Genomic DNA, 26,421 nt, shown 5'->3' on the forward strand with positions numbered 1-26,421 from the left:
CCATATCGGATACCTCATCGCCAGTTATCTCCTGATTGCCATAATGATTTTCGTGATCTTCATAATGAACTCATAGATGAGCTGTAAACGTGTTTAACTGGTCTTTGGTAACAGGGTTTCCTCACACTTACTGGCCCACCCACAGCCCATGTGACCCACCTAGCCCGTGGTTCAGCATCTTGCCTTACCTCCGGAATCCTGCGTCTTAGATCCTATCTGCCTGCCCCTGCTGTTGAATCTTCCAGTCTGTCTCTACTGATCTGGTCACTACTCCCAGTAACTTTGGCTCCCGGCTCCTGCCCTTCCCCCAACCCCTCCTCTTGATGTCAGAATTCAGCCTAGCTTTCTCTATGTTGGTCCTTCATACATCAACAGACCTCCAAGTGCTGGGTGGATGATTTTGGAAAGTATTAGAAAAAATTATAATAGAGGCAAAGGAAATTGATACATATTGATGCCTGTAAGCATTTTATAGGAAGAATTAAAATGTATCTTCTTCTAATCATATTTTCAGTCGACTATCACCTAGGGGTGCTTTACATACTCTAATTCTTTTTTGGCTACTTGCATCGAATTATCTTTCTTAGATAGGAGGCTAAGCCATGCCTTTTACCAAGAAAGTTGATGAAGCATTGCTTAGGCAGAATCCATGGATCTAAAATCAAGAGTGGAAATATACGTAATGCTCCTCACAATTATGCCTAAATGACTCAAAGGCAAAATTTTACTTTCTGTACCCATGACATTAGGCTCTTGTCTCTAGGGAAGTGTGTTTTCACTTAATGACATAATAGTTGTTCTGTTGAATTGGAATGCATATCAATTTCCAGTTTTTCAGGCTCCTCATGCTAAATGATAAACAGGTTGCAAAAAATGGGGAGGTGGATTATATAATAATTTCAATTGGATCTTGATTTTTTAAAGGGAAATAGAGCTGTTGGGACACAGTGGCTAGAATCTGGACAGTCCAGTCCTGCCTTGTCCCATGGAAAAACATAAGAGCATTCTCCCCCATTCATGCAGGACCTTCCAGGACTCAGAATCCTCAGGAAAGAAGGTTTGGGTGATTCTACCTGGCAAAGAGATGTTTGCTGAAGACAGAACATAAAGAAAAATCAGAAATCCCAACTACAAATTCTTGAGTAGTTATAAAAATGAAGATTGTGACCTCAATCTGTGTTTCTCAATATGTGATGTTTTATAGATACTTATATTTTAAAATACAAAATATATTTAACTTTTAAATCTATTCCCCCGCCCCTGCTATTCTGTACTTAGCATATGTTAGTGGTGAAATTTGTTATTTTGATTATGAGTGCAGTACATCAAGACAGACTTATAACAGAAGTGGAAAAGAAATGGAGTTCAGCTGGAGACCCAACTTGAAAGCTGGATGCACTGAATGCCTGATGGGGGACCTTGGGTTGGTTTCTCTGAAGACATGGGATATACTTTCTGATGGCTGAGTGAATGCAACATTGTGTTTGGTGGAAATGCTTGTGTTTTGGAAGAAAAGATGGGATGAAGAATGTGTTATGGTATTAGAAAGCCAAAGAGGTAAGCTAGAATGGAAACTTGTGATTCTTTGTTGCCTGGCAGCAAAACTCTTCTTACTCTAGAAGAGTTCAAAGATAGATGGAGGCCAAATTCCTTTTCTACTACCAAAGCCCAAGGGGGCAGACATTTTTCTCTTCTCACTCCCTGGCAGCCAGGGCACATGAAAAAGCTCAGTCAATTGGACACTTCCACCAGGGATGCTGAGTCATGAGAAAGTGACTCAGGGTGCAGAGACAGTTGGAAATGAACAGGATGGTGGAGAGTGTCTATCATGGCCAGCCTGAGCACTCTTATCTGAGTGTCACCTGAGGTATGATCTTGAATATACGTCCAGATGCATAACTGTCCTTGGGTACCTTTTCTCCAGTTGTTTCTTCATTTTTCTGTGCTATATCTTTTTGGTAAAGTTCCGTTCCTACTTGATAAACTATCACTGGTTTTCAGCATTTGCAGTCAAGGCAACTCAGACTGGAAAATATCACAGCATTTGGGTTTTTTTTGCTGTTAATTATTGGATTTCTTTCGTTTTACCATAAGTAGTGCTGCAGTGTATTATCCACAAAACTCCCCCTCCCACCCTTGTGTTTAAGATTTTTTTCTTAATGTACAAGTTTAACTGGTCTTAGGTTAGATCTTGCTATGCATTGTCAAATTACTTTGCAATGTATATTTGCAATGATATTGTTTTCACTGAATCTTTGCCTTGGTCACATCTTGAACAATGGATACAGCAAATAATAGAAGTGAAGATGATTTATCTGACATTACTGAGGAATGAGATTTTCCACCAATGTACATTTAAAAAAAGATGACCAAACTTATTATTTTCAACACCAAAGTTTTGAAAGCATAACCACTTTTTAATCACAATCTGTCCAAAGTCCATCACATAACTCCTAACCTCATCAAGCTGCAATCCCTGGAGGCGCACAGAGAGGATGGGTTCATCTTTGCCTTTGTACTCACACTTGGTTCCCCAGATCACAGTGCTTTTGTCATGACTGGGGAATTTTCACTCTTTCCAGAACTCAACAGCCTCCCCAGTCAGAGGATAGAAACTCTTCCTTCTTTAATCCTTTCTTTGCTCTGTGACCTATTACTCGTACAGTCTGCCCACTGAAAAGGTAGAGCAATTGACATGGTTATTGCAAACAGATCACCACGCTTGCAAAATTAAGTCTATCGTTTGTACCAAGTTGAAAGTCAGTACCCCAGTGGGAAAGCTGGAGCATGTTCCACTCTCTATATTGGATAGAGATATTTTGTGATAGCCGTGTTCTTCGACTCTGGCTCATTCTGTGTGCTGTTGGTGGAAATTTCCAAATGTCCAAGTGCTAAATGTGTGAAGGATTATAATCATATATTTCAAGAGAGATTTCTGGGATGGTTGTTTCTCTAGAAAAGTTTCATCCCATTCTTCAGAATCACCAGGGAAACTGATTTTCCTTGGTAACCTACATCTAAAGAAATTTCATATTTATATGTAATCATAAAGCCCCTTTGTTGAGTGTTTAAATCCATCTGTTAAGAGTAAGCCCTTAATGGAAATGGTCCCAGCTGCTTTTTCTCTTTCATACTGATGTATATTATTTCTTAGTCACAAATGTGGGGCCAAATCCCCTTAAAATAATCCCTCTGAAGGATAGCTTTCACAATGTGCTCTATTATATAACACACATGCAAAACCGGTTAATATGAAATAACAGATCCATTTTGAAATGAAACAATCTGATCTTTTATACTAAACAATGACATGATCACTAGTCTTTTAAAAATAAGCAGATTTTTACAGCAAACATGCTTGCAGATAACTTATGAAAAGTAGCTCAATATTTATCTTCCTTCCTCAATATTCCAACACTAGAATGTTGTTTTAGTGTCATTTAGGGAAAACAAAATCCTTTGGTTGAGAGAATGAATACATAGGAAAGTGGGTGTAAAAACAAGTTAGATTTTGAACTGTATGTTTTTTATTCAGAATAGAATAAGAGTTTTACAGACAAAGCATACCCAAATAAAATATAGGACAATCTAGTATATGCTATCCATATTTATGCCATTCTAGTATCTTGCCTGGAGAATCCCAGGGATGGAGGAGCCTGGTGGGCTGCCGTCTATGGGGTCGTACAGAGTCGGACACGACTGAAGCGACTTAGCAGCAGCAGCAGCAGTATTAGAGATATTGGTTTAATTTGCTTAAATTTATTTATTTTTATCTTATTGTGTTAACATTTAATATGAGATTTACACTCATTGCTTTTTAAGTGTATAATATGTTATCACTCACTGTATGTATAATATGCAGTAGATCTTTACAATGTACTCATCTTGCTTAATTGAAACATCTTGACTGTTGATTAGAACTCCCCATTCCCCCAACCCCAAGTGCTGGCAAGTTATTTAACACTTAGGCCTTTGGATTGAAATGAGTATAAATACATACTTATTTATAGATTTACCCTTGTAACATGCAAGTCATTATTTTTAAGCTATGAAAGGAAAGGAAGGCAAAAGCAAAGTTTTCTGAAACTAGAGATGATCTCTTTACTACTCCATTTCTATTCCATATGAAGTGGCATTTCCTTGGCCAGACTTCACTCCCCAACCATGCTGGGCAAGGAGAGGGTTCAGAGGAGGAGGCAGAAAATGCTGGTCATTTGTGCTTCTCAGCTTCTTCTAGCTTCAGCTCCTCAGGTTTGCTCATCAGAAGCCAGAAATGAAGGCACACATGATTTTGCACTTTAACTCCACCTAACTGTAGCAGATAGCATAGTTGTTTTCTTGGTCAACAATTTCATTTTTAATGGCAATGACTCGATCTTCCAACTGTTCCAGCTGATCAGCTTTTTCTTGTTTACTAAGATTCAAAGCATGGATCTTCTTTTCCAAATCTTAAAGAAGAAAATGGAGGAAATGTTTAATTAGGTCCCATTTTTTTTTATTTTTGCTTTTATTTCCATTACTCTAAAAGGTGGATCATAAAAGATCTTGCTGCAATTTATGTCAGAGAGTGTTCTGCCTGTTTTCTTTCAAGAATTTTTATAGTATCCAGTCTTACGTTTTGGTCTTTAATCCATTCTGAGTTTCTGTGTATGGTGTTGGACAATGTTCTAATTTCATTCTTTTACATGTAGCTGTCCAGTTTTCCCAGCACCACTTATTGAAGAGATTGTTTTTTTCCTCCATTGTATATTCTTGCCTCCTTTGTCATAGATTAGGTGACCATAGGTGCATGGATTTATCTGGTCTTTCTACCCTGTTCCATTGGTCTATATTCTGTTTTTGTGCCAGTACCACATTGTTTTGATTATTGTAGCTTTGTAGTATAGTCTGAACTCGGGATGCCTGATTCCTCCAGCTCCATTTTTCTTTCTCAAGATTACTTTGTCTATTTGAGGTCTTTTGTGCTTCCTTTCAAATTAAATATAGAGCTACTGTTTGATTTAGCAATCCTAAATATATATAAAAATATATCCTCGGGCATATATTTGGAAGAAACCATAATTTGAAAAAAATGCATGCATCCCAGTGTTCATTGCAGCACTATTTACAATAGCCAGGACATGAAAGTAACCTAAAAGTCTATCAATAGACAAATGGGTAAAGAAGATGCGGTACATATATACAAGGGGGTGTTGTTGTTGTGTTTAGTCACTAAGTGTTGTCCAACTTTTGTGACCCCATGGATTGTAGCCCACCCAGGCTCCTCTGTCCATATTATTTTCCAGGCAAGAATATTGGAATGGGTTGCCATTTCCTTCTCCAGGGGATCTTCCTGAGCCAGGGATCAAAACTATGTCTTATGCATTGGCATGTGTGTGTGCTAAGTTGCTTCAGTCATGTCTGACTCTGTGCCACTCTATGAAACTCTATGAACTGTAGCCTGCCATTCTCCTCTGTCCATGGGATTCTCCAGACATGAATATGGGAGTGGGTTGCCATGCCCTCCTCCAGGAGATATTCCCAACCCAGGGATCGGACCTGCATCTCTTATGTCTCCTGCATTAGCAGGCAGATTCTTTATCACTAAGCCACCAGGGAAATCCACAAGGGAATGTTTCTTAGCCATAAAAAAGAACAAAATAATGCCATTTGCAGCAACATGGATTGGAGAAGGAAATGGCAACCCACTCCACTGTTCTTGCCTGGAGAATCCCAGGGACGGGGGAGCCTGGTGGTCTTCCGTCTGTGGGGTCGCACAGAGTCGGACACGACTGAAGCGACTTAGCAGTAGCAGCAGCAACATGGATGAACCTAGAGATTGTCATAATGAATGAAGTCAGAAAAAGACAAATATCATGATATCACTTATATGTGGAATCACAAAATAGAAACAGTCACAGATGTAAAACCAACATGGCTACCAAGGATGAAAGTGGGGGAAGGAAAACTGGGAGATTGGGATTGACGTAAATGCACTGCTATATATAAAATGGAAAACTAATAAGAACTACCACATAGCACAGGGAACTCTACTCAATACTCTGTAATGACCTATTTGGGGGAAGAATCTGCAAGAGTGGATACGTATTTATGTATAACTGATTCACTTTTTTCTACTGCAGAAGCACAACATTGTAAATCAACTATACTCCAATAAAAATTAATTTAAAAAGAAAATGTATTAAATGATATCTTTCTATTTGATAGATTACTCCTAGATACCCCATCATACAAAACACAGGGATTTAAAAGACTCTGTTGCTGGGAAAGGTTGGGGGCGGGAGGAGAAGGGGATGACAGAGAATGAGATGGCTGGATGGCATCACTGATTCTATGGACATGAGTTTGGGTGAACTCCGGGAGTTGGTGATGGACAGGGAGGCCTGGCATGCTGTGATTCATGGGGTTGCAGAGAGTTGGACACGACTGAGCGACTGAACTGAACTGAACTGACTGAAGGGCATATTTAGTTTTGTGGTTTGATACAATGCATAAATCACTTATTTTCACCAGATTTCTCAAGGTTTTCACTCAAATCAGCAGATAAATTGGTATTTTTGTCTAAAGAGAAATAGATTTCATTAGAAATGAAGAGAGATGATGAGCTTTGGTTGGATATGGTGACTTATTGTATTTCCAAAGGTTTATTATTTTTGCTATTTTAACTTCACTTTTTAAACAAGTTCCCATCACTTTCAGCTCAGTTCAGTTCAGTCGCTCAGTCGTGTCCGACTCTTTGAGACCCCATGAATCACAGCACACCAGGCCTCCCTGTCCATCACCAACTCCAGAAGTTCACTCAAACTCATGTCCATCGAGTCGATGATGCCATCCAGCCATCTCATTCTCTGTTGTCCCTGTCTCCTCCCGCCCCCAATCCCTCCCAGCATCAGAGTCTTTTCCAGTGAGTCAACTTGTCGCATGACTTTAGGGCGTCCCAATTTTTCAGTAAAAAAGCCTGAAGACATTTTTAAAGACATGTACATTTCTTCATTCTTTTCTGATACTGAAGTTCCTGAACAGTAAAAGCAAAGTAATGCCTTTCACTCTTATCCATCCTTTCATCTTATCTATGATTGCATAAATCCATCCACACACCCATCCATGAATTCATCCATGCCTGCATCCATCCAAGCATTTACTTATCTGTTCTTTATCCAACAAATACTTGGGAATTATAGTAAACCCTAACCAGGAGCTCACACAATAGTGGATGAAAGAGTTAGAGAGAGCTACAGTTAACAGTGTGAGCAGTGTGAGGTGGCCTTTAGAAAAGAAACTGACCTTCTTTAGTGGAACTTCCAAAAGAAAGAAGTAAGTGTTTCACTTCACTTGGTTGTATCACATGTGGATACTCGGTTTGGGGTTACCATCAAACTAGCATGTAGCATGTGTTTAGAATAACAAGCTAGAATGCTGAAGAAATATGAAACCATCTTGTGAACAAAAGCTGAATTAACTGGTTATGCTTCAAATGGAGAAAGAAGATTCAGGATATGTACTATAGCTATTTTCAAGTGCTTGTGGGCAGAAAAGCAGAGTGTACACGTTTGGTCATCCCGAGGACGTAGTATAAAACCAGCACATGAAAGCTCCATGAAGGAAGATTCTGTCTGAATATAAAGAACTTTCCCTGGTGGTCCAGTGGTTAAGACTCCATACTCTCAACACAGGGAGCATGGGTCTGATCCCTGGTTAGAATCAAACATGTTGCAAGGCACAACCAAAAAAAAAACACAACAAACAACTTTCTAGTAGTTCACAGCAGTTCAAAGACTAAGAAGTTGCTATGGTAGGTGATCAGCATTCTATCAATCACTAGAAACTTTCACATACAGGCCATGTGGGATTGAAGAGGGGTTTTAGCATTAGAAGACTATTTGTACTAAGAGAAAAATATTAATAGATTCTGGTGTTTCTACCAAGTAATTTAATAAGAGCATGCTGGATACTCTTCATTTGCCCCACCAGATCCATTCCCCATCCTGCCTGTCCTGGAAAGCCAGCCTCCCTGGATGACATCACCTGGCTCCCTTGACCTCTGGCTTTCATTCACACTTGGCGGCCAGGCGGTTCTGAGAAGTGATGGGTGTGGGGGAGGGGAGTGAGCAGATTGCCTCCCTGGGGAGCAGCAGGGTTCTGGCAGTTCTGCCATCTTTTGAGTCCAGCTCCTGCAATGCGGCCTCCTCCCTTCTGCCCCGGTGTTCCCAGGGCTGCTTTCCAGCACTCACACTCCTGCTTCTCGTGGCTCCTTCAGGGATGCTAATGGCTTCTCTGCTGGTCATCCAGGACCTCCACGCCCTTGGTTAATGCCCTTAATTCCTGTGCTTCTATTCTAATTCCTTCCAGCAAGAAATACAGCCTATTTACCCTCTCCCCTCAAACCCGGTCTAGCTTTCTTTGCCAGATGTTTGGACCAACAGAAAGTGGAAGAAATGGTGTTGCTGGACCTCAAGAGCCTTGGGCCTTCTACTCACTCTAATGGAACCCTGTAACCACCAGGCTGTCAAGCAACCTGAGCTGAAAGACCCGGTGGAGAGAGGCGCAGTACCGCAGCCAATCCTGGGCCCTGGCAGACCTACCAGTTGACCCATCAGCCAATGCAGCTGCTCGAGTAACACCCCAAGAGAGACAGAAAAACAGTGCATGCTTGTTGTTCTAAGATGTTAAATTTGGGGAACAGTTTGTGATGTGTTGAATAGATAACTGAGACAGCTCTGCTTATAAACACATGATCCAGAATTGTATCCAAGTGTGTTTTCATTTCTTGCTAGGATCCTGACTGACACAAAGTTCTGCAGGGGGATCTTGGCTGTAGATGAGGGCCCACTCTCCACTTTCTTCACTTTGAACTCATCAAATTAAGTCAGGGCTCCTTTCCGAAATCCCATGGGCCTCTCTTCCTAACAGATGGAATAGAATACAACCCTTGTGGTTCAGCCTGTTCCCAAGTGGCAGAGTTGGGAAGATGGCCAAACCACCATCTTATTTTCCTATCTTAATGAGTTGTGAAAACAGCCTTAAAGTGAGAAGAGAGAAAGAAGTAGAAGGCATTATTTTCAGTCTGAGTAGACGTCCCCTGACTTAAACTTCTCTTCCAACTTAATTTCAAGAACTATGAAAAATTTAATGGGAAAGTGGAAACAATGTGGACCCTGACATAAAATATAAGACAGAAAGGATTCTTCCTGTGTTTTTGTTCCCATAACAGGGACCAAGGTCTGGGAATAATAGAAACTGATTCTTTATGGTATTGCCCTTGGAGTTCAAGGTAAAAAAACATTTGTCCTTTTGAATCTTTAGTTCAGTTCAGTTCAGTCACTCAGTTGTGTCCGACTCTTTGCGACCCCATGAATCATAGCACGCCAGGCCTCCCTGTCCATCACCAACTCCCGGAGTTCACTCAAACTCATGTCCATTGAGTCAGTGATGCCATCCAGCCATCTCATTCTCTGTCATCCCCTTCTCCTTTTGAATCTTAATATTTATTTTTAAAATTATACGGAAAATACTGAAAATGAAAAGAAGCTCACTACTTTTAAAACAATTCTACAAATGTAAAAAGTAGTATTTTCCTCTTCACCTACCCCTTCCCCAGAGATATCCAGCAGTAAGAGTATGGTGTTACTTTTCCTGACTTTGGCCCACACTGATGTCACATTTTCAATTTTTTCATGTCATAGCAGTGATATAAATGGTTATAGGGCCAAAGACTCATTTTATAATTAGTTTAGTTGCTCAGTTGTGTCCGACTCTGCAACCCCACAGACTGCAGCACGCCAGGCTTCCCTGTCCTTCACCAACTCCTAGAGCTTGCTCAAACTCATGTACATTGAGTCAGTGATGCCATCCAACCATCTCATCCTCTGTCATCCCCTTTTCCTCCTGCCTTCAATCTTTCCCAGCATCAGGGTCTTTTCCAATGAGTCAGTTCTTTGCATCAGGTGGCCAAAGTACTGGAGTTTCAGTTTCAGCATCAGTCCTTCCAATGAATATTCAGGACTGATTTCCTTTCAAATTCAGTGGCTTGATCTTGCAGTCCAAGGGACTCTCAAGAGTCTTCTACAATACCCCAGTTCAAAAGCATCAGATCTTCAGCGCTCAGCTTTCTTTATAGTCCAACTCCAGTATCCTTGCCTAGAAAATCCTTTAGACAGAGGAGCCTGGTGGGTTACAATCCATGGGGTCACAAAGAGTCAGACACGACTGACTGATTAACACACACACACACACATCCATATACATGACTACTGGAAAAACCACAGCTTTGACTAGATGGACCTTTGTCATCAAAATAAAGTCTCTGCTTTTTAATATGCTGTCTAGGTTGGTCATAACTTTTCTTCCAAGGAGCAAGTGTCTTTTAATTTCATGGCTGCAGTCACCATCTGCAGTGATTTTGGAGCCCCAAAAATAAAGTCTTTCACTGTTTCCATTGTTTCCCCATCTATTTGTCATGACGTGATGGGACCAGTTGCCATGATCTTAGTTTTTCAAATGTTGAGTTTTAAGCCAACTTTTTCACTCTCCTCTTTCACTTTCATCAAGAGGCTCTTTAGTTCTTCTTTGCTTTCTGCCATAAGGGTGGTGTCATCTGCATATCTGAGGTTAGTGATATTTTTCCCTGCAATCCATTTTATAATAAAGAAGACCTTATAAGTGAGGAGTTTCAGTTATTTTAATATTTTGAGAGTTACTTATAGTCTAAATCAATCTGGTTAACTTGAAAGCATTTGTTGTTGTTCAGTTGCGAAGTGGTGTCTGACTCTTTGTGATCTTATGGACTGGAGCACTCCAGGCTTCCTTGTCCTTTACTGTCTCCTGGAGCTTGCTTAAACTCATGTCCATTGATTAGATGATGCCATCTAACCATCTCTTCCTCTGTCATCCCCTTCTCTTCTTGCCTTCAATGTTTCCCAGCATCAGGGTTTTTGGGAAACAATAAATACAACTAGAAGTAAAACTAGACCACTCATCATTTGATATTTCTTGATGACTTAGAGGTGGTTCAGGACATGATGACTGCCCAGAACAATAATAAGTATCAGCTGTGGGAAAAGTAGACTGATTAACTTTTAAATTATATGTGTTCTGTGTTTACATAACTATTTATTTACTTAACCTCTGATGTCTGATGGAAACTAATTCTTTAGCCAAATTGGTCTATGTTCTTCACAGTTCTTTGTCTTTTATTTAAGTTAATTTTTATTGGAGTGTAGTTACTTTGGATTTCCCAGGTGGTGCAAGTGGTAAAGTGCCTGTAATGCAGGAGACACCAGTTCTATCCCTGGTTGGAAAGATCCTCTGGAGTAGGAAACGGCAACCCACTCCAGTATTCTTGCCTGGAAAATTCCATGGACAGGGAAGCCTGGCAGGCTATAGTCCATGGGGTTGCAAACAATCAGTCATGACTGAGCACACATGCACATAGTTGCTTTACAATGTTGTGTTAGTTTCTGCTGCAGTGTTAGTTTCTTCTGTACACCAAAGTGAATCAGCTATATATATACATATATCCCTTCTTTGTTTTTGATTTCCCTCCCATTTAGTTCACCATAGAGCTCTGAGGAGAGGTCCCTGAGCTATACAGTAGGTTCTCATTAGTTATCTATATTACATATAGTATCAATATTTACTACATTTCTTGTGCATCAAAATTTCCATTTTGTTCAGAGTGTTTCCTTCCGAGTTGCTACCCACAGACCTGTGCTAAATGATGCAGCACTCTAGAGTCTAGATCAGACTAACTCCAAAAAAGTAATTTGATGGAGAAGAGAAAATGAGCAGCATAGGTTAGGACAGGGTTCCCCACCTTGGCACTAGTGATATTTTGGGCAGAATAACTGTTCGTTGTCGGGGAGACATTATTATAGAACATTTAGCAATATCCCTAACCTCCGTCCACTAGAACGTTAGTTGAACCACTAGTTGTGACAAACAGGAATGTCTTCAAACATTTTTATCCCTGGGGGAGGGGAGAAAATCACCCCTGATTAAGAAGCACCAAATTAGAGAACTTTCTTGGTGGTCTAGTAGCTAAGACTCTGTGCTTGCAATGCAGGGGGCCTGGGTTCAATCCTTGTTAGGGAACTAGAGTCCACAGGCTACAACTGAAGATTCTGCATGCCACAACTAACCCAGCACAAGACCTAGCACAGCCAAAGAAATAAAAGCAGCAGCAAATTAGGACAAGGGCGTTTTAAGGTGACTAAAGGCAATTTCAGTGTGCTCCAATTAATACAGGTCAGAGTTCATCAATACTCTTTGAAGTAAGACCAGGCACAAGGCATGTTCTGTTACAGTCACAAACCCAGCTCCTACTTCTGTCTCAACTCAGTGGACTCATAAGTGGTTAAACTGTGTCAACAATGAATTGAAACCAGTGTCTGTTCTACTAGGAAGGTGGAATATTATTCATATGATGTTACTGTCAAACTGGGGGAGTGCATAAAAGGATAGATAGAACTATTACATGATCTGGGAATCCTCAGTGTGTGTATTCATCTGAAAGAAACAAAATCTGTATCTCAAAGAGATACTGCTCTTCTGTGCTCACTACAGCACTATTCACAATAGCCGAGACATGGAAACAACCTGTGTCTGTCCATGGATGACTGGATAAAAACAATGTGAGAGGCGTATATACACTTATCACATATACACATATATATGTATAAATATAGTTCAGCCATAAAAAAACAAGGAAATCTTGCCCACATGCGACAATGGACGAACCTAGAGGACATCATCCTAAGTGAAAATAAACCAGACAGAGAAAGACAAACACTATATGATCTCACTCACATGTGGAAACTAAACACACAGAATGAGGAGAATTGTGGCTGCCATGGGCTGGGGGAGTAGAGGACATTGGAGAGATGTTGGTCAAAGAATACAAACTTCCAGTTGTAAGATGAATGGTCCTGTGGATCAACCAGATTGTATTGTACACATCAGTAGATCAGAAGCATTATTACCACATATACAAAAAGGCTGGGCTTCCCTGGTGGCTCAGAGGGTAAAGAGTCTGCCTGCAATGAGGGAGACCTGGGTTCAATCCCCAGGTGAGGTCGATCCCCTGGAGAAGAAAATGGCAGCCCACTCCAGTACTCTTGCCTGGAAAATTCCATGGATGGAGGTGCCTGGTAGGCTTCATTTCATGGGATCGCAAAGAGTCGCACATGACTGAGCAACGTCACAGGCTTCCCTGATGGCTCAGTCGGTAAAGAATCTGCCTGCAGTGCAGGAGACCTAGGTTCAATCCCTGGGTTGGGAAGATCCCCTGGAGAAGGAAATGGCAACCCACTCCAATATTCTTGCCTGGAAAATCCCATGGACAGAAAGCCTGGCTGGAACAGTCCATGGGGTTGTGAGAGTTGGACACAACTTAGTGACTAAACCACCACTACAAAAAGGTTAACTTAATTGTCATTTCACAACATACATATTAATCAAATCATCACATTGTACACTTTGCTGCTGCTAAGTCACTTTAGTTGTGTCCGACTCTGTGTGACTCCCTAGACGGAAGCCCACCAGGCTCCTCTGTCCCTGGGATTCTCCAGGCAAGAACACTGGAGTGGGTTGCCATTTCCTTCTCCAATGTGTGAAAGTGAAAAAGTGAAAGTGAAGTCGCTCAGTCGTGTCCGATCCTTAGCGACCCCACGGACTGCAGCCTACCAGGCTCCTCCATCCATGGGATTTTCTAGCCAAAAGTACTGGAGTGGCTTGCCATTGCCTTCTCCGAAGGCATTGTACACTTTAAATACATACAATTCTATTTGTCAATTATACCTCAAAAAAGCTGAGAACATATAAAGAGTAGGTACCTGCTATTCTTCTCATCTTGTCCTCTGTGTCTCCAGCCAGTTTCACGGATGCGTCTTTTAGCTGTTTCACTTTTCTTAACGTTTCCTTTGTCAGTCCTGATACGCTCATCTTATGCTGAAGAACAGCATATTGATTCTCTAGCTCAACAAACTCCTACACCAGAGTAACATTCTCATTATCAGAAGATACTTGTAAAGCATACACACATGTAATGTCTGCCAGATACTGTTCATAAAAGGAGTAAGAGGCAAGCCTCATCCACTCAATATGCTTGAGTCACTCTGAGATGTCCAACAGGGCTTTCATGTGCATTGTTTGTTTACAGGTTGAAAAAATTCCCAGCTTTGGTGTATTAAAAATGAAAATTTCCTGTTATAAAATATCAGACATTGTTTTATGTGATGGCAACTATTTATGAGGTCCCAGTTTGTCCTGAAGTACAAGGTCAGAGTTACACAGGACAGAACTGACTCAGTGCTGCCCTTGACAAAGGTCTCAGTTCAGTTGGGTTGAGCATTCACAAGTGCAAGGTGAAGGTCAGAGAGAGTGGTGAATATTCAGAAGCAGCAAGGACACAGGATTTGCTTGGTACAAAGGCGAGATAGGAAGGTGGTAGGAAGGGAGGCAGGAGGTTATGAAGTGCTCCCTCAATATTAGAAGGGAAATCTTCAGGGTCAGCCTGAGTGGCTGACAACCTAGAACATTAGATAGATGAATACAGGCCCGGCCCAGGAATGGACTATGGAAGCCGTAGAAGGTGGGCAGCAAGCACCTTTCTCAACCTCTGTTTCATAGAAAACACCCTCAGCTCTCAAGTCAGCGAAAAATGTACCCAGCACGTTAGGAATTAAGAACAAGAAAATACACCAATTATAAAAAACACTTCAACCTTTTTCTTTTGCTTAAGCTGCTATATGAATGAGACTAACCAAAGATTTCCTGCCAAGAAAATGATTTGATAGCCTCTTTCAGCAACCGAAATGAATAGGCCATTTTCCACCACTGGTGCATGAACTCACTCTGATTTTTGTAACTCAATCTATTCTCTTTGGCAGGTGACTTGTACTTCCTTATCTGCTATGTGATTTAATTAGAGCAAAGGGCAAATACGTACAGTTAGACCCGTGACATAAATTGTGACTGTTTGGAAGTTTAGGAAAAAATTTGACTAGATGGGGGTAAACAGTCTAACATAATCTAGTCACAAAACTCTCCTGTAGGAGACAGCCCTCCATGTACAGAAGCATCTCCATGCCCAGCGGGGTCCCTACACACACACTATGGAACATGGACCAGCAATGAAGGAAATGCTGACAAATGGCACAAAAATCGGGGGTTAAGGGATTATCTTTCAAAGAAGCGCTGTTCGTCTGCTCTTGGTGGCAGAGGTAGGATCAATGACCTCCTCAAGGCCCCCAGCCTGGTGCCGGGCCGCTTCAGCCTGAGCTCGTGCATGGACAGCCTCGCCTCGATTCCTCTGCAATGTGGTCTGCAGCTGGGCAAGTCCACCCTCCAATGCTGACCGGTGCTTTGCCACGTCCAGCTTATTCTTCGTCTCCTGGGCCTGATTTTCAGCCTGCTGTTGATTGAAACACCAGAAAAGAAAAAGTCTCCTTATGTAATAAACAAACAAGAAAATAAATGATGTAATGATCCCTCCACAAATAATCTAGGTGTAAAGGGAAAGAAAACTGTTCCTTTGCTTTTTCTGTTCTATTAAAACAATGCTATAATAAGATGCTTCAGATAATAGGGTCTAAGGGAAAATACGGCACATGTGAATGTAGTCACCCTCTGGTTTAAGAGTAAGTATTGCCGTGAGCCACGGCCTTGGGTGTACCACCCTCCTCTCCATACCTCCCTCCACCCCATCAAAGGTTACCACTACCCTGAATCTAAATCTTTTCATTCCACATACTTCCATTTCATTCCGTGTGTGTGTATATATATATGTATATATTAGCTGTCTTTTTGGTTATTTTGAACAAAATACAGTATTTTACTTTTAAACTTTATACATATAGCATCCTGTGTTTTTCTGCAGCTTAAATTTTTAAACTCAAAATAATGCTTGTACATGTCATTTAAGCCAATGTGCATAGCTCTTGTGTATTCACTTTTACCAATTTAAAGTGTTTCACAGTTTGACTGTACAAAAGTTGACTCTTCTCTTCTCTGGCGATGCAGGGGTGGCTTCTAATTTTTTTCTCCCTTATAAATAATAACAAACCCCTTACCCTTATTTGGACAGGGAGGCCTGGCGTGCTGCGGTTCATGGGGTCGCAAAGAGTCAGACATGACTGAGCGACTGAACTGAACTGAACTGAACTACCCTTATTCCTTATTTGGTGACTATGCTTGTCATGTCTAAAAGTCTGATTCGTCATTTGTTATCTCTTTTGTTCTTTGGTCAAAGTTTCATACCTTCTTTGATTTTTCTTAAGCATAATAAACACTCTTATTTTGTATCGGATATCCAGCAATGGTTATATTCGAATTCTTCTACATTCTGATTCTCTTGTTTGCTATTTCTGATGGTTCTTGCTTAAGGCATTTGTTTCTTGGATCATCCCCCTCCACACAGAGGCTAGTGTCTTTACCATCTCTCTCTGTGTAATGCTCTAACATTTCCTTGAGGGTGTGCCTTTTAAGGTCCCTACTCTCTGCAGGGGCCTCATCGCCTCCTTGCATGGGTTTTTCTATTACTTATGGCAGCTATGAAAACCAGCAGTGCTGATACCCCAGGGATTGGCAGCTGCCCTCTGCCTGCTGTCAGCTTCCTGCTCAATTACTTCTCTGGATCATGCTTTCCCGTCATTTTTGGCCTCTGAAGATGTCCTCCATTTTTTACCAATTCAGCAATGCATTTAAAAATGTTTTAAAATAACATTTTCAGGTTTTTTTTTTTGCTAGGCGGGTTCCTTTGTGTACTGGTCCATCATGCTGCTAGAAACAGAGAAGCCCCTTCCTGTGCCCTCAGGTAGATGTGGGAGTTTTTCTAGAGTAGGAATCTCCAAGCTTTTTCTGTAAAGGACCTGACAGTAAACATTTTATACATTGTGGTCCAGAATATCTCTATTGCAACTATTCAATTCGGTACCGTGGCTGCATAAATGATCTATGGACAACATGTGGCTGAATTTCAATTGAACTGTGTGACTTTGGACACTACAACAGTTGGTGGGTGCATGTGGCCCCTGGGCTGTATTTTGCCAACCCCTTTTCTAGAGCAGATGCACAGAAGGAGAAAACCGGGAGGGATTCTTTATTTTTTGCTCCTATATATGTGCAACTTCTTCATATCTAACCTTTTTTTAAATTTCCTGGTGTACTAATCCTGTTCTGGTGCTTTCTGCTTTTCTTTTCAGGATGCCTGTGTTTAGATATCTAAAATGAGCTGAAGAAGAGAGACTGAGGAGCTTGCAGTCTGCTGGGAAGGGGATGAGCCTTGGAGGAGAGATGTCATGGACTCTCAGACTAGGACCTGTTTTGTCCTTTAACTGCCAGGCTTCCTCTTCCAGACCCATCAAGTGGGTTAAAGCATGGCTTTATTCCTGCCAAACTCTGGATGGAACCCTTTTTTTTTTGGGTTTTCTCTCAGTTTTAGGATATGCTGGTGAGATTTTATGTAAACTTCATTATACAAGTCTGGCAACAATTAACTTAATTTCTTTGGTTGGTGAGCTTTCAAAGCTCTATGACTTTCCCTGGTATAAGAAGGGATAATATGACATCACTCATAGGTGGAATTTAAGATACAACACAAATAAACCTATTTACCAAACAGAAACAGACTCACAGACCTAGAAATCAGATTTCTGATTGCCAGCATGGGGGGTGGGGGCGGAGGACTGGGAGGGATGGACTAGGAATTTGGGGGTGGTGGATGTTAAATATTACATTTAGAATGGATAAACAACAAGGTCCTACTCTATAGGACAGGGAGCTATATCCAATCTCTTGGGATAAACCATAATGGAAAAGACTATTTTAAGAAGAATGTATACATGTGTAAAACTGAATTACTTTGCTGAACAGCAGACACTGGCACAACACTGTAAATCAACTATACTCCAATTAAAAAATTTAAAAAAAAGAAGGGATAAACGGTCCTTAAATCTATCACCAATTAGCTGTGTGACCTTAGGCAAGTGACTTGGGCTCCCCAGGTCTTAGTTTTTTCATTTACAAGTTGGTGGTAGCACCTGCTTTGTCCCCCAGGCTTGGCCAACAGTGAAAAGAGATAATGCTGGGAGAGCTCTATAGAACATTAATTACACATAATACTATCATAGTCTTATTTATCATCATAATAATCCTATTGAACAGGTAAGACAAGCATGACATTGGCAGACATAAAACCTGTGCTGTCTCCACAGTTGAAGTTTATTTCAGGTTAGTTTCAAAGAAGATAAAGAAATACCTGAAGTTCGTTCTTTTTGAATTTTGTTATCTCGGCAGTCAGCTGTGTGATGGTAGAATCTGCCCGTCCTTGAGTGATTTGAACTTGCTGCAACTTTTTCAACGTTTTGCTGAGATTTGATAGAACATTTTCTGCTTTTCTGAGGTAAGATATTAACATATCAGATTAGATAAATATACAATTATTCATTTATTTCACCTTGAGAGTTCATTCGATTCAACCAAATACTTTCCTGAATTATTCATAAAGTCTGTTTAACTCTCAAGCAAGGCAAAGCACTGAAGTCTTCATTTTGAGAAACAGGTATATTTAAATGCCAATAAAAACACTTATATTATATATGCCTACATAGGTACAGATTTTGCCAGGTATGGAAATCAAAGATATAGATATCATTTCTTAACTTGTCATAAGCAGAGCTGTTTGGGTAATAAAAGTACCAAGCTTGGAACAACAACAAAAAACTATCTTCAGCCAGTTCTTTCCTGACTCCTCAAACTTAAGCAATGCTCTTGAAATTCTTATTTGGGGGGGGGGGCGGGGGGGGCAAGTCAAGAGGCTCCACAGAGAGCAAAGAGAGTGAAAGGCTTTGCATTTACAGGCTGTGTTTATTCAGGTTTATTTAAGCTTCACTGACATTCCAGCCGCCCAGAGGCCCAGTCAGAGGTTAAAATCACAAGCATTCCAAGTGATAGTCTATTTTACAGAAATGAGCTCACCTTAAGACAACATTCACCAGATACTTAGATCTACAGGCTCAGAAGAACCTTTGGAAGAATGTACGAAGTCAGGGAGATAGCCGACTGACCTTATTAGAGGCATCGTTAGAAATGCTTGTGTAGGAGCAAAAATAGCTAAATGGCAAAACATCCCCGTCTCCAATCAACCCATCCTCTCCTCCCAGTGGTAATTTTTTTTCTGTTTAAAGAAAAATACTATATTTTTAAGAGCAGTTTTAGGGTCACAGCAAAATTGAGACGGAGGTACAGAGATTTCCCATACACTTATAACCTCCCCAGTTATTGACACCCCACACCAGAGGGTCCATTTGTTACTGATGAATCTACACTGACACATCATAATCACCCAAAGTCCACAGTTTACATTAGGGCTCACTCTTTGTGTTGTCCATTCTGTGGGTTTGGACAAATGTATAATGACATGCATTTATCACTATAGTATCAAACTGAGTATTTTCACTGTCCTAAAATTCCTCTGTGTTTGCCTATTCATCCCTCTCCTCAATCCCTGCAACCACTAATCTTTTTTTTTTTCACTGTCCCCATAGTTGTACTATTTCCAGAAGGTCTTAGAGTAAGAATCATATACTATGTGGCTTTCTTTTTCTACACTTCTTTCTCTACAGTTACAGAAGGGGGTTCCAGAGTCTTGCCTTCTCATAATTCGCCCTATCCCCGTATCTTTTTACTATATTCTTTTTTCCTGTACATTTTCAATGTATTGCTCATTACAGTACATTTAGAGAGCACTCCCCAAAAAAGAAGAAAGAAGAAAAAAATATCGGAGAGAAAATGTACCAATAATTCTACCACCTTGTAAGATGTTGGCATATTCCAACATTTTTGTCCTTATAAGATTTTTGTTTTCATGACTGAGAGCCTCTTCTGTGTATAATGTGTTATCTTCTTTTTAAAAGTATTAACATTACACTGTAAGAATCTCTGCATGTTACTTCATCAGCATCATTTTTAACAACAGTATGATCGTGCTGTCGTTACTTAATCTTCCTAGTTGTAAACAGTAAAACTGGAAGGGGCTGGGCTTTCAGTGGAGTCTGAGGGACTTTATTTGTTTAAGTGGATGGTGAGATAGTTCAGGTCTCAGCTCTGCTTCAGGACCTCCAAAAATGATGGTGGATGTCGATGATGGTACCATCATCCACTGATACTACGACCTTGACTCACAGTACCCCATGATCATAAACATATCGAGGTGGCTTCTCATCTTTGGTTAATGACGTCGACAAGGGCAAAAGGAAGCAAGAATTAGTTGCTTTGTGTGCTGAGTGTATCATTCTACCCCAGTACTGCTCTTGGGGCACTAGAATCCTTTCCTTCTCTTCCTTACCATCGTATCTTTGTAACGTGATATATATATTTTTTAAGTTTAGATTTTCAAAGTACTGCTTATTGCCATAAATATAGAAAGAACCAAAAATCAGTGTAAAAGAAGGGGGAAATACACAGATATTCCCACCACTTGTTAAGATATTGGCGTATAATTAATACATGAGGAGCCTGGTAGGCTGCAGTCCATGGGGTCACGATGAGTCGGATGCGACTGAGCGACTTCTCTTTCACTTTTCACTTTCATGCATTGGAGAAGGAAATGGCAACCTACTCCAGTGTTCTTGCCTGGAGAATCCCAGGGATGGAGGAGCCTGGTGGGCTGCCGTCTATGGGGTCGCACAGAGTCAGACACGACTGAAGCGACTTAGCAGCAGCAGCAGCAGCAATACATGGCATTTACTGTCATATATTGGTATAAAGAGGTAACAGACCACAGGGAGGGTGCTCAGTTTAAGGAGAATGGGAAACCAGAATCTTTATGCACTGCCTCTCAGCTTCCCAGTTTTCTGGGGCACCTCCACAGATGGCTTAGCCTTCATTTTGGGAAATGAACTATCAGAGGGTAATTTCATTTGAATGCTATAGCTCCTTAGGCAAATATTTTTCTGATGGTCTTTCAGCAGATTGCCTGTTAGAGCAGGAGGAGAATATTAATATTAATTGTACTTACTCAGCTGCTTCTGCCTTCACCAAAACCTCCTGGGCTCCATCTGCCGCTTTGCTTAGCCTCTCCTCTTCTGTCCTTAGACCTCACAGAGTTGCATAAGTTTCTGTATTTTGTCAAGTTCATGGGTTAGATTTTGCAATGTTATTGGTAGATGGATGTCAAGTACACCATTTGCCACCTTCTCTACGTCCTCTGGAGGCCCATTTTTCTCTTCAATAAGAAGATGCGTTTTAGATAACTGTGTCTCCTTATACTCTATCTTGTCAATAGCATCACAATGAATTCTAAGCTAAATCTATTTGTATTTGATTAGTGTCCCTAGAATATAGGAACTAGACTGTTAAGTGTCCCATAGACTTTTCTGCATCCTCAATTTTCCCTTCTCTGTGAAAGAAACACTGTTTGTGTAACGATGAACACAACCTGTACAAATGTTTGTTGGAAAAATGAAAAGTAACAGATTTGGGATATTTTGTGACCTACAAAATGTCTTCACAATAATTGCTTATTGTAAGTACAGATTCTAAAGCAATTTAAATGTTTAGATGCCTGTCATTAAGATTCAAAACCATGGAAAACTATTATGCATAGAATGGATCAGCAACAAGATCCTACTGTATAGCACAGGGAATTATATTCAATATCCTGTGATAAGCCATCATGGAAAGGAATATAAAAAAGAATGTAAATATATGTATAACAATCACTTTACTATGTAGCAGATATTAACAACAATATAAATCATCTATAGTTCAATTAAAAAAAAAGATTCAAACACCATGAATGAGACAATAGGGAAGCCCTGGGTTTGGACTCAACAAAACTCCACTCTAATCTCCCATGACATTCAAAAGGCTCACAATTGCCTATTATATAAAGTGAATTAAGTCAGAAAGAGAAACACAAACACTGTATATTAACACATACATATGGAATTTAGAAAGATGGTAACAATGATCCTATATACGAGGCAGCAAAAGAGACACAGATGTAAAGAACAGACTTTTGGACTCTGTGGGGGAAGGCAGGGGTGGGATGATTTGAGAGAATAGCACTGAAACATGTATATTACCATATGTAAAACAGATGACCAGTACAAGTTCAATGCATGAAGCAGGGCACTCCAAATTGTGCTCTGGGACAACCCAGAGGGATGGGTGGGAAGGGAGATGGAAGGAGGGTTCTGGATCGTGGGACACATGTACACCCATGGCTGATTCATGTTGATATATGGCAAAAACCACCGCAATACTGTAGTTATCCTCCAATTAAAATAAATTAATTAATTTAAAATAATAAAAAGGCTAACAATTTTTGCTTATCTGCATAACGGTAATTATATCTGATACTACTTCTCAAAGGCCTATTTTGAAAAGGGATATGACAAAATATAGTATGAGCAACATATTATCAAGAAACTTCTAAATACATCTATGCCCTGCTTTTCAGAAAATAGAATTGGCCTCCTTTGAGAACTGAAGTGGAAGAGGTACTGTTGGTGTTTGGGGTAATAACTCTTTGTCTCTTTCTGACTCCTTATTGAGGCACAGATCCCGAGTCCCATGGGGGAAGTTAGAGATGAATTAGATACAGATCTGATCTCCAAGGGATTTACCATCAAGTCAGGAAATTATAAGTCATTCCAGATGATTACTGATATTTCATAAGAGGAGAAGTGATAAACGTAAGACAAAATGATGTGGTGTTCAGAGGGAAGAGAAAATATTTCAGGAAGAACTTTAAGAAGACATTCAAATCCAGTCTTTAGAAGCCCACACAGATTAAATCTGTGGAGCTGTGTGTTGAAGGGATGGGTAAGGGCATTGTCAGCTCAGGCAAAAGCTCAGGGTGGAACAGGTAAATAGTGTGTTTGGCTGGCCAGTGGAGGGGGTGTTTAAAAAGTGTGTGAAAAAGTTAAAAAGTGTCTTAAAAAGTTTTTTAAAAGGAGGTGAAGTTCAGGAAGGCTGGGAGTGGATCACACAAGCCCTTAAATGTGGGGCTAAGGAAACTGGATTTCATTCAAGAGACAATGGGAGCCATCCATGGCTTTCAGTATTTGAGTGACACGACCTAAGAATATATCTTCTTTGCAGTCATTTTGCCTTAGCTAGTTTTAATATAAAAGGACTATTTTACTTAGTTTTGTTTTTTTCTAGCTGTGCCACGTGGCTGGTGAGGTTTTAGTTCCCCAACTAGGGATTGAATCTGGGCCCTTGGCAGTGAATGTGCCAAATTCTAACCACTGGACTGCCAGCAAATTCCCAAAGTGAATGTTTTACTTCCTATAATGCTCTTGAAAAATGCAACAAGAATTTTTCATGAATAAATTAAAGCCATATTTTAAACAGAACCATGGATCTGGCTCTTTATAGAAATGGTTACTGTTTTGTTAAAAAGAAAAGTTCTAATAAAAAGTGAATTGAACTTAATTCCACATTCAGTCATGAAACATTTATTGGCATTGATTATTATATTAAAAATTAAAATTTAAATGATTATAAATTCACTTTCAGGAAAAGTGACACAAAACTCTGTTAATAAGGAATTCAGATCACAAGGAAAATATTAAGATGGTCAAAGAAGAGCTGCCTAGTGTGGCCACCATAAATGTAATACTTTTATTTGGGCTTTACAGCCAAGAAAATTGAAGAAACTGGGTGGGCAAAAGGCACCACTTCCTGGTGACCAAGAATCTTGGGACCCTGACCAGGGAAGTTCCTTTTATGGAGTAGGATTTTTCTTGATGCCTAGAAGGCAATGGCAAGCCACTCCAGTACTCTTGCCTAGAAAATCCCATGGATGGAGGAGCCTGGTAGGCTGCAGTCCGTGGGGTCGCTAAGGGTCAGACACGACTGAGCGACTTTACTTTCACTTTTCACTTTCACACATTGGAGAAGGAAATGGCAACCCACTCCAGTGTTCTTGCCTGGAGAATCCCAGGGAAGGGGGAGCCTGGTGGGCTTCCGTCTATGGGGTCACACAGAGTCGGACCCAACTGAAGTGACTTAGCAGCAGCAGCAGCCTAATTTTTGTTATAATAAACTGAACACAGTTCCCCCCCCCGCCCCCAAATCCTTAGGCTAATTAAAGTGACATTTTTATTGTGACTCTATTTCAACATTCTAGTAGCAATGAGAACCAGGACCAGTATAGCAATAGCCTCTATGATCCAGTGAACTAGGAGGAAAACAGGTAGAACCTGCTTTGCGATTTGTTGCTTGAACTCAAGACTGTATTTTACCATTTTCACACAACAGCGGTGGTAGTTCTGATACTTAGTTTTGGTGTCTGAATTAACTTGTATCTGCAGAAATAGCTAATGTGTTCCTCACACTAATTGGCACTGATTATGAGATTAAATCTACTAGATTAAATCACAGATCTACTAGGATAAATATCAATCATCTAGCTTCTCATTGAAAATTTGCTTTTGAACAAACAAATGTCCAGCTGACTGATTTCATACCCAGTCATTTTCACTGATTATTTTGGTCATTTTTACTGATTATTTTTACTCCCTAATCTTTTCTTATTTTGAAAATCAGTATTAGAGCTGCTAATACAATTTCTAGAAACAATGAAATAGAACTTGGCCACAGGGGTCTCTTATAAAAATCAATAGCAAAGAGATTTTAAAAAGTGACTGCAAAGATTGTAACCGACATCCTAACTGTCGATTAATTCATGTGGAGATATTAAATTACTGAATTTGGAAGATGGCTGTGGGAAAGAAAGCTTTCTCAGATCAATTCCATGTAGTATTGTACCCAAATGACATTATTTGCAGAAAGTGAGGTTTCAGGTCAATTTCCAGCTGTACTATTTGATTTTTATCTTTAACTGGTAATTCTCTGGAGTTTAAAACAAATCTTTCCCAGGAACTTCCCTGGTAGTCCATTGGTTAAAGCTATGCACTTCCACTGCAGGGGGCATGGGTTCAATCCACGGTCAGGAAACTAAGATCCTGTATGCGTGGGGTGATCAAAAACAAAGAAAACAACAAACCTCTCCTAAAATAAGGCACTATGAGGGATATTAAGTTTATAATCATAATAATAATGAATCAAATAGTTCCCTCTGGCAGTCAGAGAAAACCAACATGAGTCTTGGAAAACAGTCAATAACAGTTATCCAAAATAATCAGTATTTTAGATGTCAGTTCACTACAGTATTTGATATACTAACCAACAATTGGCACATCTTGATCTCACTCTGTCAGACTGTGGAATCTGACAGAGTCTTCATGTTAGATTTTCCTTTTAAAAAAATAATATAATTTTAAATGCTAAGTTCACTTGTTTGGAATTTAACTGAATTCTAGGATTTATTACTAAATTAACCTTATATAGAGAACCATATTTTTTGATACAGAGTTAATATTTTACAATTGTTTTCATTAAGAAATTTAAGATCAACGAGTATGTCTTGTTTCGGATTTAGGCGTGTGATTTCCAATTAATGTAACTTGGAATTGGTTGATGCTTCAGTATACATTGAAAAGGAAGAAAAAGGAAGAGATGGGGAAGATGGGGGAAAAGAAGGAGGAATAAAAATTAGTCCTAATATTAAAAAAATTACCTAACAAAAATATTTTCAGTTTTTTTATTAGAAGATTCATTTTTTCTTCTTCAGATTCACTTTGGTTTTTCATATTCCTCAGTTTCTTTCTTAGTTGTAATGCACTCTTTTTGCAAACTTCTGCCAGTTTACTTATATTTCTGATCTGGAATAGAAAAAACAAAAACGAGGCAAACATAACAATCAGGCATGTTCTGTGATGTCTCGTTACTTAGCTGACCAAATAGAACTCACTAAAACTAAAACAGAAGTCTAGATAACTAAACAATAGATTCATGTTAAAGGACTCTTTTAAAAGGTGATATTGATTGTTTTCATCATCCTGTTTTCTTAATAATGTAAACTTCTCTCTTAAAACATTATTAGTGATCAAAATTGCTATTTGAAAACAATGACTTTTCCTGATATAAATTGAAAATACAAATTTTCTTTTTAGGAGATGTTAGTATTTTAGGGTATCAAAAAATTTCACAGAATTACAGTGATCATCATATTTAGGAAGCTGAGAACATTTTCTTTAATATAAGTTAAAATATTAACTTTAATAAGTTTAACATAACTTAAAATCTTTACTCTTTTAAACATTCTTCAAATAATATACGCTCTTTGAGCATATAAAGGAAGCATTCTTTCTTTTAATAAATGAGTTTGAACTCAGAGCAAGCTACAAAAATAAATTATAAATACTGTGTACACTTGGTGGAGAAACGATAAGGACTAAAACGCTGGCAACTTAGAAGTGCAAATTCTTAACTGTATGATTTGAAAAAGGTCATGGACTTTTTCTTAGGATTCCAACAAATGAGAGAAAGAGGAAAAAATGGAGAGCAATA

The 26,421-nt window shown here is 39.7% G+C and overlaps 1 protein-coding gene across 1 annotated transcript in view; it reads right to left on the reverse strand.

Moving 5' to 3' along the window:
• Positions 1–3,617: 3,617 nt before the first annotated feature.
• Positions 3,618–26,421, reverse strand: part of LAMB4 (laminin subunit beta 4) — a 121,479-nt gene continuing 98,675 nt past the window's right edge. Inside the window, 7 exon segments of the mRNA XM_088834345.1 lie at positions 3,618–4,448; positions 13,830–13,983; positions 15,233–15,409; positions 18,254–18,392; positions 21,014–21,092; positions 21,095–21,220; positions 25,589–25,733. Of these exon segments, the coding sequence (XP_088690471.1) occupies positions 4,309–4,448; positions 13,830–13,983; positions 15,233–15,409; positions 18,254–18,392; positions 21,014–21,092; positions 21,095–21,220; positions 25,589–25,733 (960 nt within the window). The 3' untranslated portion in view covers positions 3,618–4,308.

The sequence above is a fragment of the Moschus berezovskii genome, chromosome 3 (assembly GCF_049115385.1).
Source record: "Moschus berezovskii isolate FMDL1 chromosome 3, NW_MosBer_1.0, whole genome shotgun sequence".
NCBI lineage: Eukaryota > Metazoa > Chordata > Mammalia > Artiodactyla > Moschidae > Moschus > Moschus berezovskii.